Raw genomic sequence first — 15,402 nt, forward strand, 5'->3', positions numbered from 1 at the left:
ATAGTACTGATCAACCTATTTCTTCAAAAAAAAGGTGGGAAAAGGTAAATGTCACTGCTGCCTAAACTGTGTCTGTGATTGATGCATCCTGAAAACAAGTATCCTTTCACTGAGTCCGAAGCTAAAAATTAAATTTTGAAGGTCACTTGATAAAATGGAATTTGGCTAAACTCTTGTTAATAACATAAAGCTATGAGATGAGATTTCAAATAACTTGTGGAAAACAAAGAGCAATGACAAGAAAGCAAAGGGATATAAACTGTCTATAATGAAGATACTGAAGAAAAGTAAGATCACTTCTCCTTGGTGGATTAGGAAAAAAAAAAAAAAAAGAATGGTATCACATAAGTTCAGAGTAAGGCAGGGACTGGAAATAGATGGCATGATTAAAAGATGAAAGTCTGTATACAGAGCAATTAAATCTCCATGTCCTTCCCAGATACAGAAGATTGAGACAACTACCACTTCCTTCTGTGGGATACAGGAAATTTTGTCTTTGGATATAACTGAACTGAATGGACTTGGTTTCAGAAAAATCATAGTGTCTGTGTGTGTGAGGCAATGAGACTCAGGGCTACAAATAGGAGGAGTAAGTAAAAAACCCTGCAAAGTGATCCCCAATCAACCTTCACACAATCACCTTTCTCTAGGCTTCCTTTTAGAAAGCCAGCAATCATGCTTAAAACACAAAGAATCGGAATCCAGCTTGAACCTGAGACAGAGAAATCTGTGGTAAAGGGAACCAAATTTGGAAGGAAGGAAGGAAGGAAGGAAGGAAGGAAGGAAGGAAGGAAGGAAGGAAGGAAAGAACGAACAGGGCTGCCTAGGCGGCTCAGTTGAAGCAGCTGACTTCAGCTCAGGTCATGATCTCACAATTTCTGAGTTTGAGACCCGCATCGGGCTCTGTGCTGATAGCTCAGAGCCTGGAGCCTGCTTTAGATACTGTGTCGCCCTCTCTCTCTGCTCCTCCCCCACTCACACTCTGTCTCTCTTACTCTAAAAAAAAAAAAAAAAAAAAAGGATGGAGAAATGTTAAAAAAATTTTTTTAATTAAAAAAAAAAATGAAACAAAGAAAGCAAGCAAGAAAGAGGGAGATAGAGTTAATATGTTTGTGCATTCAGAACCATAACAGGGATGTTAGAGGAAATTTTAAGAATAAGTAAATAAAAAATGGAAAGAAAAAAATGGGAAACTGACTACTCCAGGAAAACAAAAAAATTACAAAGGGATACTCCTAGTAAACCATTATAATGTTTACAAAATCATAGAAAATGTAAACACTGACTACTGACTATTTAAATTTATGATATAACTATGTTGAGAATGAAAAGAAAGGCAATTCTAGGTACATGAAATGGACAGCTAATTCCTCATCTATCTCAGCAGGAAGGCATGTCATTTAGAAAAATGACAAGAAAAAAATCTAGAACTGGTTGTAGTTACTTTTAAGACTCATCACTATAAGGTAGGGAGGTTTGGGGCAGATTACTGTTGTTTTTCACTATAAGCCTTTTATTGCTGTGGAATTTTGTATTTTCTCTTTGAACCAGGTACTTCTGTTCTTTGATGAAAATTAAAGAGTTAAGAGAAAATAATGCGAATAAACATGTTAAATGATGTCCTAACATTTTTTGAAAACATAGCATCTTCTCGATCCCGATCATTTGGGTGAGAGAAGCATCTTAAGTTTTCAATTCCACCATATATAATATATGCTCCTTTTTGGTTCTTTCAGTCACCCATTCAATAATTACCTAAAGGATTCCTCCAATGTGTTAGACACTATACTATATACTGGTATAAAACAATAACCTAGAAAATCTGTGCTCTGCCCTCAGGATACTTGTGGAATTACACGATTTATGAGGAAGGTGACCATATCCTTTATCTTCCAACTAACAACCCTTTTGAGTGTGAAATGGAGTTATAAGACTTATTAATAAGCACCAATGGATCTACAGTAGAAGTGAACTGGGGCTGTACAAGGCAAACAGATGTATGAGAATCTTACTTCTGAGCATCTCAGAGGCATCCAAATGGGAAAGGCACCAAGGGCCATCATGAGAATCCATGAATTATACCCCAAACTAGCAAGAGAGAATATATACCTCTAAATGAGTACCTCATTTCACTGATACCCTAGTGGAGAAAAAGAGCACCAATTAGTCCTTTTACATATAACTTCCAAGATAAAAATACTCGACTAGATAACGAGTTAATGCCCAATCTAGGACGGTCAGGCTAATATTGCTAGCATCCAAAAGATTTAAGCCATCCTCTGTACCATCTTCTCCTTGCTTATAGTCCCTTTCTGATACTGTTTCCCTTTTCTCCCAAAATATTGGTGCCAGTATCTAAAGGAACAAGTAAAACAAAGATGTACCCTCTGTAGTCTATCCCTGCTACCTATTCTGGAGTTAGAGGTTTATAATCTAAGTAAATGTCTATAATTGGCAGATATATTTACAAAGAAAAGAAGTCCCAGTTGTTTCACACTAGTCCTGCCAACTAAGTAAATTCCACCCCTGAGAAAACCCTGTAAGTGAAACTTTACAGTGCATTTATGTCATAGTTTGAACAAGTTTCAATTCACTTTGGAAAAAAAAATAAGAAACTTCCAGCACTAACAAGAGATTTCCTGCCCGACTTTCTTTCATAGGTGAAAAATTCCATTTATGATGATAAGTTTTTACACCTCAGATGATATCCATGGAATTAAAAAGTAATGTCACAAAATGAAAAAAGATAAAAGATTTTAATTACTAGAGATGAAAATGAAAAGCTACTTAAAAATAGAATAGACTTGGGCGCCTGGGTGGCTCAATCAGTTGAGCATCCAACTTCGGCTCAAGTCATGACCTCGCGGTTTTTGAGTTCGAGCCCCACATCGGGCTCTGTGCTGACAACTCAGAGCCTGGAGCCTGCTTAGGATTCTGCATCTCCCTTTCTCTCTGCCCCTCTCCCACTCACACTCTATCTCTCTAAAAAATAAACATTAAAAAAAATTTTTTTAAATAGAATAGGCTTTAAAATTACAGCAAAAACAAAAAACAAAAAACAAAAAAAAAACCTTGAAGTGGTCTTTTGACAAGTTTTTCTTCCTACCCACAATTTCCCAAAACCTGAAGTGTAATGTGTATCCACACACCCAAAAGCCAATAATCTTAATACTTCATTATAACCCAAACTTTTCAAGGCTAGAGGTCATTTCTGCAATGTGTCTAGATTTTGCAAAAAATAATATAATAATAACAATAATCCCAAGAACCCTATACTAGCCTATGTTAGGAGTGTGGTAAGGCTACATTACCAGTTACACAGCCACTAATCCAAGGAAAAATTTAAAAATTCGTGAAATTATTTCAAATTTTAAATAGGACAAGCAATTTTTGCAGTCCATTCTCTTCCCCACCAAAAAACACCAAAAATTTGAAAAGTCAAACAAAAGCTAAGATTAGCAAACACCACTTAGAGTAGAAATAGATGGACAACAGTTTCAAATTTGAACTAAGGGGTGCCTGGGTGGTTCCGTCAGTTTAGCATCCGACTTCAGCTCAGGTCGGGATCACACAGATCGTTGAGTTCAAGCCCCACATCTGGCTTTGTGCTGACAGCTCAGAGCCTGCCTCAGATTCTCTGTCTCCCTCTCTCTCTGCCCCTCCCCTACTTGTATTCGTTCATTCGTTTTCTCTCTTTCTCTCTCCCTCTCTCTCAAAAATGAATAAACTTAATAACATAAAATATTTAAGGATACTATTCTTCCATGTGCAATCAATTTAATATACAAGAACTACTATATAACTTCAAATCTAATGTTTGAAGAATCAAAATTTTAATTTCCACAATGATTGAAGAACAGATGCCTGCACAAAAACACTCTGCTTAATTTCTTCACTTTAAAATAAAATTCTCGGGGTGCCTGGGTGGCTCAGTCGGTTGACTGTCTGCCTTTGGCTCAGGTCATGACCTCACAGCTTGTGGGTTTGAGCCCCAAATGGGCTCTGTGCTGACAGCTCAGAGCCTGGAGCCTGTTTTGGATTCTGTCTCTCCCTCTCTGCCCCTCCCCCACTCATGCTCTGTGTCTCAAAAATAAACGTTAAAAATAAAAATAATAATAATAATAATAAAATAAAATAAAATTCTGGGGGCACCTGGATGTCTCAGTCAATTAAGTGTCCGACTTCGGCTCAGGTCATGATCTTGCGGTTAGTGAGTTCGAGCCCCACATCGGGCTCTGTGCTGATGGCTCAGAGTCTGGAGCCTGCTTCGGATTCTGTGTCTCTCTCTCTCTCTCTGCCCCTCCCCCCACTTAAACTCTGTCTTTCTCAAAAATAAATAAACATTAAAAAATAATAATAATAAATAAATAAAATAAAATTCTGGGAGTGCCTGAGTAGTTCAGTCAGTTAAGCGTCCCACTTTGACTCAGGTCATGATCTGGTGGTTCATGAGTTCGAGCCCTGTGTCAAGCTCTGTACTGACAGCTCAGAGCCTAGAGCCTGCTTTGGATTTTGTGTGTGTCTCTCTCTCTGCCCTTTCCCCACTCTTGCATGCTCACACTCTCTCTCTCTCTAAAATAAACAAATATAAAAGAAAATTAAAAAAAAATTTGAACCAAGATACTGAAAGAAGTTTATCCCATGAAAACAAAAAGTGGTTATCCCCATTTCTATTAGTATGAATTTAGTCATCATTTCAAACAGGCCTTTCTTACAATACGGTGTATAGAAATACAAAGCACCTATTCTAACTAAGAAATATTGATCATTTGCAAGTACTTTCTTCTAACAGTTTTTCTAAAAGAGGCCTCATTAACCAATGAGCCTCATTAGCTGGCCATTAAAGTGCAGAGATAGCACCTACTTGTCCAAATACAGGCAGCAAAGCATAATTGAAGACTCACATCACAGCCTTCAAACTGTGCTTCATATTTTTCAAATAAGGTCTAAATTATAAAACTTATATTGAACAATAAAATGTAAAAACTCTTACAGTGCAAAGTAAAGTAAAGCAAGACATAAAGATTCTAATAAAATTGTAGATATTATTGTCAGGTACATGAATAATTAATGTATAATCAAAGACAGGAACAAAGGTATTACTACAGATTTATGTTAATTCAGGTATTCATTAACATTTTAATAGCCTAAAAAACAAACAACACAGTATATTACTTAAAACTAGTATACACTACAGAATTTAGAGACATAAATCTAGAAAACCAAAGGGAATCAAATTGTACGATATTATGTGCCAAACAAAAAAGGGAGTGACAGTTGGAAATTATAACACTGAAGTAGAAAAAAGGTTAAAATTACAGAAGACAATTAACAATTTTATAGAAAATGAACTAAATAACCAGTTAGTTGCTTTAATATCACACAAAAGTTTATACCATCGTACCTACAGATTTGGGAAGCTACAGAATGAAGAGATATTTTGAATATAAGAAGAAATGGCATACATAATGATTTAAACAGTACTCCTCAGGAATACTAAATAATAAGCTATAATTCAACTGTATTAGGAAAACAAAAGATTTTCCTAAAGGGTCATAAAAATTGAGTATGTTATTATTCATAGATTGTTTTATTTTTTTATTTTATTTTTTTTTTAATTTTTTAATGTTTACTTATTTTTGAGAGAGAGAGACAGAGACAGAGTGCAAGCAGGGGAGGAGCAGAGAGAGAGGGAGACAAAGAATCCGAAGCAGGCTCCAGGCTCCAAGCTGTGAGCACGGAGCCTGATGCAGGGCTCGAACTCACCAACTGTGAGATCATGACCTGAGCCGAGGTCAGACGCTTAACTGACTGAGCCACCCAGGCGCCCCCATAGATTGTTTTAAGGAGATCATTTAATTTCATGTTTTCTAATCTGATGGATAACATTACCAATGTCTACCTGAGAATAGTAAAGAATTATGACAATAGTATCTCATAAAAGAAAAGTGAAAAAGAAAGAAAGAAAGAAAGAAAGAAAGAAAGAAAGAAAGAAAGAAAGAAAGAAAATTAGTCCAAATTGAGAAGAGGATGCATAACTATGCATACAAATATTTTTCATTTTAGAATAAGGGTTTCAAGAAACATTTCATTAAGGGCCTTTCAAGTTAAAAAAAAATTCATTACTCTTGATTTATCAATATTTATTCTTTACACATCATATGCTTAGAAAATTATGTCAATCTATACCCTCCTCAAATTGTCACCTTATATTAAGAATATAATTAAAATGAGTATAATTCTATGAATAACATCTTCCATCATGTACAATAATTTAATTTGGTTAACAACAACAAAAAATAACAGTTCTGCTTTCATATCTCGGTTATATCCTTCTCAAAATTTGCAGAGTAATACATACAAAATATTTTTTACTCTTTCTACTCTGACAATAACTCCTAACAGAAGGGAGGAAGGAGATTATTTCCAAATAAGTGAAAGGGTTAAGTACTACTCTACTATTAAAGCTTCATACTGGGGTGAGGACAAGAGAAGAGAGAGGAGTATTAACAATCCACAACTAGCTCATTGGACAGAAGGGCATATTAAAACCTTGCTTACATTTATGTTTAAAGTACACAATTTAAAAGACACACACCCCAACCCACTTTCCATTGCCATCATGCCCACCAAGTAAGATCTGCATGAAGATCCTTACCTGAATAACAGCACTAAACCAGCAAGTATTGCCAACATTCTTTAGTCCAACAGGAGCTTTGTCCTGCCTTTTTCTATCGTAAGGGTTTCGAGAATCCCTCCAAACTTCTGTAGGCGTCCTCTTTAAACAGGCTTTATTTTCTGCTATGCTGGCTTCAAGAACTCTTAAACGATGGAAAGAAAATGATAAAAAAAAAAAATACACTATTAATTTAGTGCTGTAACCTAGGAAATAACATACCACAAACTAAGGATTTTAATTACGTAAGCTAGGGATAACGTATCTGGGGAATTAATGTTAAACACAAACTTTACTCAAGTAGAAGTTAGTTTTCTGTAAGCACACAGTAGTTGCAAACATATCAAGAGACACGCAGCCTTTTTTCCTAAGAAAAAGGAAATTTCAAATGCAAAAGACAGTGTTATAAAACAGAAAATATATTATGTTAAATTATGGTTCAACAGATATGAGGCTTAGTACCAGGAATATAGCACCTATATTAAGTTTTCTAAGAAATCACTCTAGTAAATATTTATAAAATAACATAAAGACTAGTTTTTAATAATAACTGCTTTAAATCACCAAGAAAACATTCCTAAACAAACTGAACTTTTACTCCTCTGACCATTAATTTTCCTTTTCTATTAAAAGGAAAAAAAAAAGCTAAGGTAAATTCTAGAGTTCTTTCAGTTCTAGGGTTCTATGACTTATGACAGCTAAATAAAGAGAATAGTTATGTGTTTATTTTTTCACCCAAAATCTTACCTACATACATATCAGAATAATAAAAGATTTACCTCTTAAAAATAAGCTTATCTATATAATATCTTACATACATCTAAACATGGCAAGAATAAGGCTACTTTGCTTAATCACGTTTTTCTTGCTCATAAGCAAGTAACAACATGCAGGAAAACCTTAATTCCCAATATAACTAACAAAGCATTTTGCCTGTTCAAAACGTGTCACTACTCTTAATAAGCATAAGTAATATTCAAAGCGTCTTAACCCATTTTGTGTTAATTAAAAAGACTTTATCAAGAGTAAGTTTTTCCAACATTTTGGCTACTTGTGAAAATCTCACTCATGCTACACCATCTTTATTTTAAAGATTTTGCCCTCTAAGATTAATGTCAAATTCATATAGCTATATTCCTTAATTATGGGGGAAAAGTAAATTATACTTTTATCTCTAACAGTATTATTTTCAACATGACATTAGATAAAATATAATAGGACTCAACTTATCATTGCTTAAGTTATGTGAATACAGGATAACATCATCACTTAAGTTATGTGAATACAGGATAAAGTCTCCGTTTGGGAATCAATGAAACCACATCCTAAAAAATAGCAGGTAACAACATGATAGGTTGAAATGCAAAGATCAAACTCAAGACATTTATAAATGAACACCTCAGGGGTGCCTGAATGGCTCAGTTGATTAAGTGTCTGACTCTTGATTTAGGCTCAGGTCATAATCTGACGGTTCACGGAATAGACCCCCATGTCGGATTCTGCGCTGTCAGCACAGAGCCTGATTGGGATTCTCTCTCTCCCTCTTTCTCTGCCCATCCCCCATTTGCACACATGTGAACCCTCTCTCAAGATAAATAAAAAAATAAAATTAAAATAAAAACAAACAGTTTGCAATACCTCTGTAACTTTTAAAAGTGATCCAGTATTAGCAACAGTACTGTGCCCAAAAACCAGCTCTCACATGCAACCACAGCCCATGGGAAGCTTTTTCTTATCAACTATTTACCAGTAAAAGGTACCAGAATCCTTGGAAATACTTAGTTAGGTGAGTTGGGGCAGAAGAAAGTAAGAATTTGTCTAGAATAGCCCACTGTTATGAAGTTTTCAAGAACGTAAGGGGGAAATAAAAAGTAAAAAAGCCAACTTGAAAGACTCCCTACTGTTCAAGTTGTACAGTTCAATATAATAATAATATATTAGAACTGATTTTGTACAAGGCAATTATTTAATGTAAGTATACAAAAGGGAACTATAACACAAAAGACTGCTGTATATAAGGTATATTTAATTTTTTATTGACTTTTACAAATGAGAGTGCTTTCCTTTGACAATTTTGTTCTTTTTGTAACGCATATGCATATTTAGGAGTATAAATAAAGGAAACTTATTTCAGCCTTGGTAATTAGAGATGAATGAACTAAAACAAGCAATGAGTTCTGGGGAAAGCTGCAAATACCACAAACAGGAAAGAAGAAGACTCAACTCAGTCATATGTAGATCTCTTCATTCATTATAACAAAAAATACGGGTTTTAAAGAACTAGGTTTATTGTAACATTCCTTAACCACACCACATGGTAGAGCTATCATACTAAAAGATGGTGGATGGAAGAATGCCATGACTCTGTGACCTTGATTTACAGTTTATAACACATTCAGTTTTGTATCACCAGGGACTTACAACACACTTCACTAAGTTTCCCACCAACTCTTCCTGACTCCTAAAAAGCTATTAATACATTTATCACACTGCACCAAAAATATTTATTACTCAGCCAGTCTCTCGCATCAGCATCTGGAGGGTAAAAACAGATTTGTTTCATTCCTAGAGCACATATGATAAATACTAAGGGCTAAACAAATGTTTACAGTGAAAGGATTAAGATATTAGATGTGGCTGCTGCTTCTCTATTTTTCTGGCAAAAGCCCAATCTCTAGCCCAAATATTACTCTATTCCCAAGACCCCATCCCTTTTTATAGTCTAGTATTGGCAAAATGAATATAAACTTTCTATAAAGCCAGGTCCTACATAAATAAGAGTTCCTTCCCTGACCTCACCAAAGTAAAGCCACTGATACTATCCATGCTCTGAAGTATAAAGTATGCAATAGCTACAAATCCAGATATTAAGTCTGCCAGTAGAGAGAAAAAACAAAAAACAAAAACAAAGAAAAAAAACAACACTGTAAATCTCAGAGAGCTTAGAAATAGCTTATAGCAAAATACAGCATGCTGAGAGATGCAACCCCAAAAGCCACAAATCAAAAACCAATTCCCACTACCCATCACCTGCTTTCTTATCTTCCCAACACTGGTCATGACCATGCAGCAATACACAAAGATGATAAAATGTTTTGCTCTTTTCCTTCTACACTCTACATGGAATATTTAAAGCACTTACTTATGATAAATGTTCACCTTCCCATTAAATTTTTATTGTACTGATTTTGGTTTTTGGGTTTTTGCTAGTTTTATTATGTTTGTAGTGTTAATTATATTTAAATTATTTAAATTGCATCGTAGCAGTAATGTTGAAAACATCCCACTTTAGATCATCTGAGTACATTTAGGGAAACATCACACTCACTGAAAAACATACATATCATTTAGGCTGTATAGACCAACAAAAAAGAAAATGAAAAGGAAAGAGGGAAGGGAGGGAGAAGGGAAGGGGAAGGGAGGGGAAGGGAGGGGAAGGGAGGAGACAGAGGACTGAAGAAGGAAAGAAAGAAGGGAGGGAGGGGGAGGAAAGAAGGAAGAGAGGAATAATTTTGTAATTTTCCTTTTTTGAAAAAAATGGTATTATGATTAGGATCATACTATATCCATAAATCAGTTTAAGGAAAACTGACCATTTTTACAACATTCAATCTTCCAATTTGTGAAATACAATATGTTTCCAATTATTTACATATTCATTAATGTGTCTCAATGATATTTGCTAATTTTCTTGGAAGTTCTTGCACATTCATTAAATTTATTCTTGTCTTTGACAGTTTTATGTTATAAATGGTAGCTTTTTAAAATTTCTCCCTATCATTCTTTTTGTACATAGAAATATAATTTTTGCATATTGATTATCAATCAACATAGCTCAAAGCATGCTTTTCTTGGAAAGAGTACTTTGTAGAGGGATAATTTGCATATAAGATACACAAATCTTAAATGTACAGCTCAGTGAAACTTTTTACATATCTATACACCTATTTAACTACCACCCAGATAAAAATACAGAAAATATCCATCGTTCTAGTAAATTCTCTCATACCCTTTTTATAGCCAAGAGTGATTCCCAGGAAATCACCATTCTGACTTCTATCACTGTAAATTAGTTTTGCCTGTCCTTAAACATCACAGAAACGAAATCATACAGCAGTCAGTTTTTTGCATCAAGTTTCAATTGTTTGCAGTTTTTAGTTATTATCAATAAAACTAATGGACTCCTTTCTCAAGGGTCTATACCTAGGAATGGAAACACTAAGTAGTAGTATAGTATATGTTGAAATTCATTATAAGTACCCAGTTTTCCAGATTTTCCAAAGTGGTAATTCCATTATACACCCCTACCAACAATATGTGACAGTTCCAGGTACTCACATGCTTACCAATATTTGGTATAGTCCTGCTGTTTCATCTTAGCCACTGTGATGGAGGAACAGTGGGGCCTGTTCTCTAAGGGGATGACTTGGCAAGTGTGCACTAACCAGACGGCCGCCACTGCTGCAATGTATCATTACAGCCAACAAGGCAACATGTCAATAATCGTATGTTGAATACAAATTAAGAGATTCTATGTTTCCGACACAGAGGCTACCACTGCCTGCCTGTCAGACATGTGACTCTTCCAAAAGTTGATCTGTTTCTCTTGTGGTGAGGTAGGACACACTGTATGGGGGATTCCTGCCTGTCAATTCTGGAAGACTGACTACAAAGAACCTTTGGCCACTCAGCTCTCCCCACTTACTGGCCTCTGCCCTTCTTGGGACTAGGTGGTACCTCACTATTGACACTGTTTCAAGTTACAGTGTTGCTGTTCCCATCTAATCAGTCAATTCTGGCCACAGTCCTGCATTCCTTGAAACTAATCTGTTTCATATTTTCAATTTTTCCGGACCACTTGTACTCTGACAATGTCAGAAATGACTCAAAAAATGAATAGTAATTAAATAGGAATTAAAGCATTCCATGGGTCTTCTATGATCCACAGGTATCTGGTATTGTTGAGCCTTACTATTATTTTCACAAAACTAAAAAGATTTATAATTGACTGCCTCACCTACACATCTTCTTAATGCAGTTTCCTCTCACACAGCTTCCTAAATAAAAAGGGTAGGAGTTAAGAGATCTATTTTAGGGGTGCCTGGGTGGCTCAGTTGGTTAAGTGACTGACTTTGGCTCAGGTCATGATCTCACTGTTGCATGAGTTTGAGCCCCACGTTGGGCTCTGTGCTGACAGCTCAGAGCCTGGAACCTACTTCAGATTCTGTGTCTCCTCCTCTCTCTGCCCCTCTCCTGCTTGCATTCTGTGTGTCTCTCTCTCAAAGACAAACATTAAAAACATTTTTTTAATAAAAAAAAAGAGAACTATTTTAAAAATTCAGAATCCGGGGTGCCTGAGTGACTCAGTAGGTTGAGTGTCCGACTTCGGCTCAGGTCATGATCTCATGGTTCGTGGGTTCAACCCCAGCATCGGGCTCTGGGCTGACAGCTTGGAGCCTGGAGCCTGCTTTGGATTCTGTGTCTCCCTCTCTCTCTGCCCCTCCCCCACTCATGCTCTGTCTCTCTCTGCCTCTCAAAAATAAAGAAATGTAATAAAAATTCAGAGTCCCACCCTAACTGCTCCTGGACATGATGCTTTTTTCTTTCCCTAAGGGCAACAGCAGGCCATTTTGGTTGGTAAACCCCCTACCCCAGGTGGCTCCCAAACTTAACTCCAGCTCAGACCCCTGGACTTCCTTGTTGGACTGAATGGTCTTGGAGTATAAAACTAGTCAATAGTCAGTTGAACACACGGCTCAATCAGTTTCTCTACAATGGCCCATGGAGGCCTATGTGGGAGCCACAATGAGCCCCTGTAAATTTTGTAAAAATTTTTTTCCTCTTGCACTTACCCTTCTAGATGAAAGGTCAGGTTCAAGTAGAAAATTACTGCAAAAAGAGGTAAAATTACAACTACCGGAATGGGACATACTGATTTTGTAGCAGTGGAGGCAGTATAACCACCCCACACTCAGTCTTCCAGAACTGCCCTTGGAGCCTGAAACACAAGGAAAAGTGCCCTGGTGAGACTACCCCTCACTGTTTCACTGAGCAAAGAATCCTGGCAGTTCTTTTCATTCACTGAAAATCATTTCATGATTTTCATGTGTCTTATTACTGTGTCAACTGTGTCATTTGTCACCTTCACTGTCACTATTTTTAGGATGATTCCTTTTTTCTCTGTGAATATTTTAAAGATTTTCTCAGTCCTAAATGTTCTGGAGTATCATTATCGTGACTCTGGTGTGGGTTTCTTTTAATTTTCCCAACTAGGATTTGTTGGGCTTTGCGAAATTATAGGTTTTTTCCACTTCTGAAAAATTATAAATTATTATCTCTTTAAATATGGCCTTTGAGCCACTCTCTCCTCTCCTTCTGTAACACCAATTAAAGTATGTTAGACCTACTCACTTTATTTTCCATGTCTTTTAACCTATCTCCATATTTTTCTTTTTTTTTAGCTATCTGTTACAAATTGGAGAATTTCTTCTCCTATTCACCCTCCAGACTAATGTTCTTTAGCTACTTCTTTTTTGTTTTGTTTTTTGTTTTTATTTTGTTTTAGAGAGAGAGCCAGCACGCATGCATGTGCAAGCGGGGAGAGGGGCAGAGAGAATTCCAAGCAGGCTCCATGCTTGGTCTAAAGCCCGATGCAGATTTCAATCCCGTGACCCTGTGATCGTGACTCCCGTGCCTCCTCCCCCGTTCTTTAGCTATTTCTAACCTATTAAACCTATATTCTGTTTTCTTTTCTGGTCTTACTTTGGTAATTCTAATTTTCATTTCCAGAAGATATTTTCCATTCTTTTTCAAATGTACTACGTCATATTTTCAAGGATTTCTTATATCCTGTAAAAGCTAAAGCATAACTCTATCAATCACAATATCTAAATACATGTGTACTGCCTATTGCTCTTGCTGATTCTCACGGTATTTTTTTCTTTTTTCCAAGTGTGTGTGGTAATTTTCAGGGTGGGTTCTTACAGAGCTTCAAAAGCTACCGAAGGGGTTCTCTGAGGCCAAGGATAAAGACACCCTCCTAGAGAGACTATACTTTTGATTCTGCCAGAACCTAGAAACAACACAAAAACAACACCATCCAAAACTAAATTCCCCAGGATGCCTGGGTGGCTCAGTTGGCTGAGCATCCAACTTTTTCTTTTTTTTAAATTTGTTTAATGTTTATTTATTTTTGAGAGAGAGACAGAGAGAGAAAGAGAGTGAGCAGGGAGAGGGAGAGAGGGAGAGAGGGAGGGAGAGGGAGAGAGGGAGAGAGGGAGGGAGAGGGAGAGGGAGAGGGAGAGGGAGAGGGGGAGAGGGGGAGAGGGGGAGAGGGAGGGAGAGGGAGAGGGAGAGGGAGAGGGAGAGGGAGAGGGAGAGAGAGAGAGAGAGAGAATCCGAAGCAGGCTTCAGGCTTTGGGCTGTCAGCACACAGCCCAATTCAGGGCTTGAACCCATGAACCATGAGATCGTGACCTGAGCCGAAGTCAGACACTTAACCAATTGAGCCACCCAGATGCCCCGAGCACCTGGGTTTTGTTTGTGGGTTTGTTTTTCTAAGTGTGGCAAGCTTAGTAGCATACTCCCTAGAATTTGCTTTCTCTCTTTCTCTTTTGCTTACAGTGCAGAGCCTGCTTGGGATCCTGTGTCTGTCTCTCTCTCTCAAAAATAAATAAATGTAAAAAAAAAAACTTTTTTTTAAATGTTCCACTTAAGAAATTTACCATGAAATTTGTGAGTGCCTACACAGAGGATTGTGAGATATAAAAAGATATGCTGTAACTCATATAATTATAATGTAGTATTCCAAATGTATGAACTCATATTAAAGTACGTCTGCTGAAATATAATCATAGTCAAATGATTCTGTTGGGTTAAACTTTGCTATCTGAGCATAAGTAATGAGCAAATAGTTAAATTTACTTTGATGCATGATATATAAACTGTTTCTTAAAAATCATTTTCTCTTTTGAATTTAGAAGCCTAAACCTTCATAAAACCCATAGGAACAAATATAAATATCTCTTTGCCATATATTTAGCTACAATTCTCTTATTCCCTTTTGATTTTTTTTTTTTTTTTTTTTTCAGTGTTTATTTTTGAAAGAAAGAGAGGGAGACAGAGTACGAGTAGGGGAAGGGCAGAGAGACAGGGAGACACAGAATCTGAAGCAGGCTCCAGGCTCTGAGCTGTCAGCACAGAGCCAGATGCGGGGCCCAAACCTATGAACCATGAGATCAAAACCTGAGTCAAAGTCAGAGGCTTAACCGACTGAGTCACCCAGGTGCCCCTGTCTGACACAGTATGATTTACATATGTGCTTATTAACTGCACATTTTACACTTGACATATTTTTGTTAGCTGTAAATTATAAAATCTACACATACCAGAAAAGACTTACATTTTGCAACTAAATTAATATGATTTTTTACTTCTACAGAATATAATTTTATGTAAAATTTCATGGTATATTACACCACACCAAATGTCGGTAATGTTATGTACAATAAAAATATTTATAAAGTATTCACTATTTTAAGAGTATATTAGAATTTAAAAGACCAAGAATAAAAAAGAACATTATCTTAAGAGATATAGGTTCCCATTTGGACAAAAATGAGTATCTAGAGCAATACATAACATATACATTAAGTAACAGATTAGGAATAAGTTTTAATCCTTAACTTTCAAGTTATTTTTATTTATTAACTAACTGGTACATGCTG

General features: G+C 36.3%; 1 protein-coding gene across 6 annotated transcripts in view; it reads right to left on the reverse strand.

The window, feature by feature from the left end:
• The window catches only part of USP25 (ubiquitin specific peptidase 25), a 148,729-nt gene that overhangs the window by 89,196 nt on the left and 44,131 nt on the right, over nt 1-15,402 (reverse strand). For 5 of the 6 annotated variants that reach the window (XM_042956528.1, XM_042956525.1, XM_042956526.1 and 2 more), the window contains one exon: nt 6,659-6,821. In XM_042956528.1, the coding sequence (XP_042812462.1) occupies nt 6,659-6,821 (163 nt within the window). Of the gene's footprint in view, nt 1-6,658; nt 6,822-12,528; nt 12,626-15,402 lie in introns of those variants that run through there. The other variant, XM_042956530.1, reaches the window with a different exon arrangement.

This window comes from Panthera tigris, chromosome C2 (assembly GCF_018350195.1).
Source record: "Panthera tigris isolate Pti1 chromosome C2, P.tigris_Pti1_mat1.1, whole genome shotgun sequence".
Taxonomy (NCBI): domain Eukaryota; kingdom Metazoa; phylum Chordata; class Mammalia; order Carnivora; family Felidae; genus Panthera; species Panthera tigris.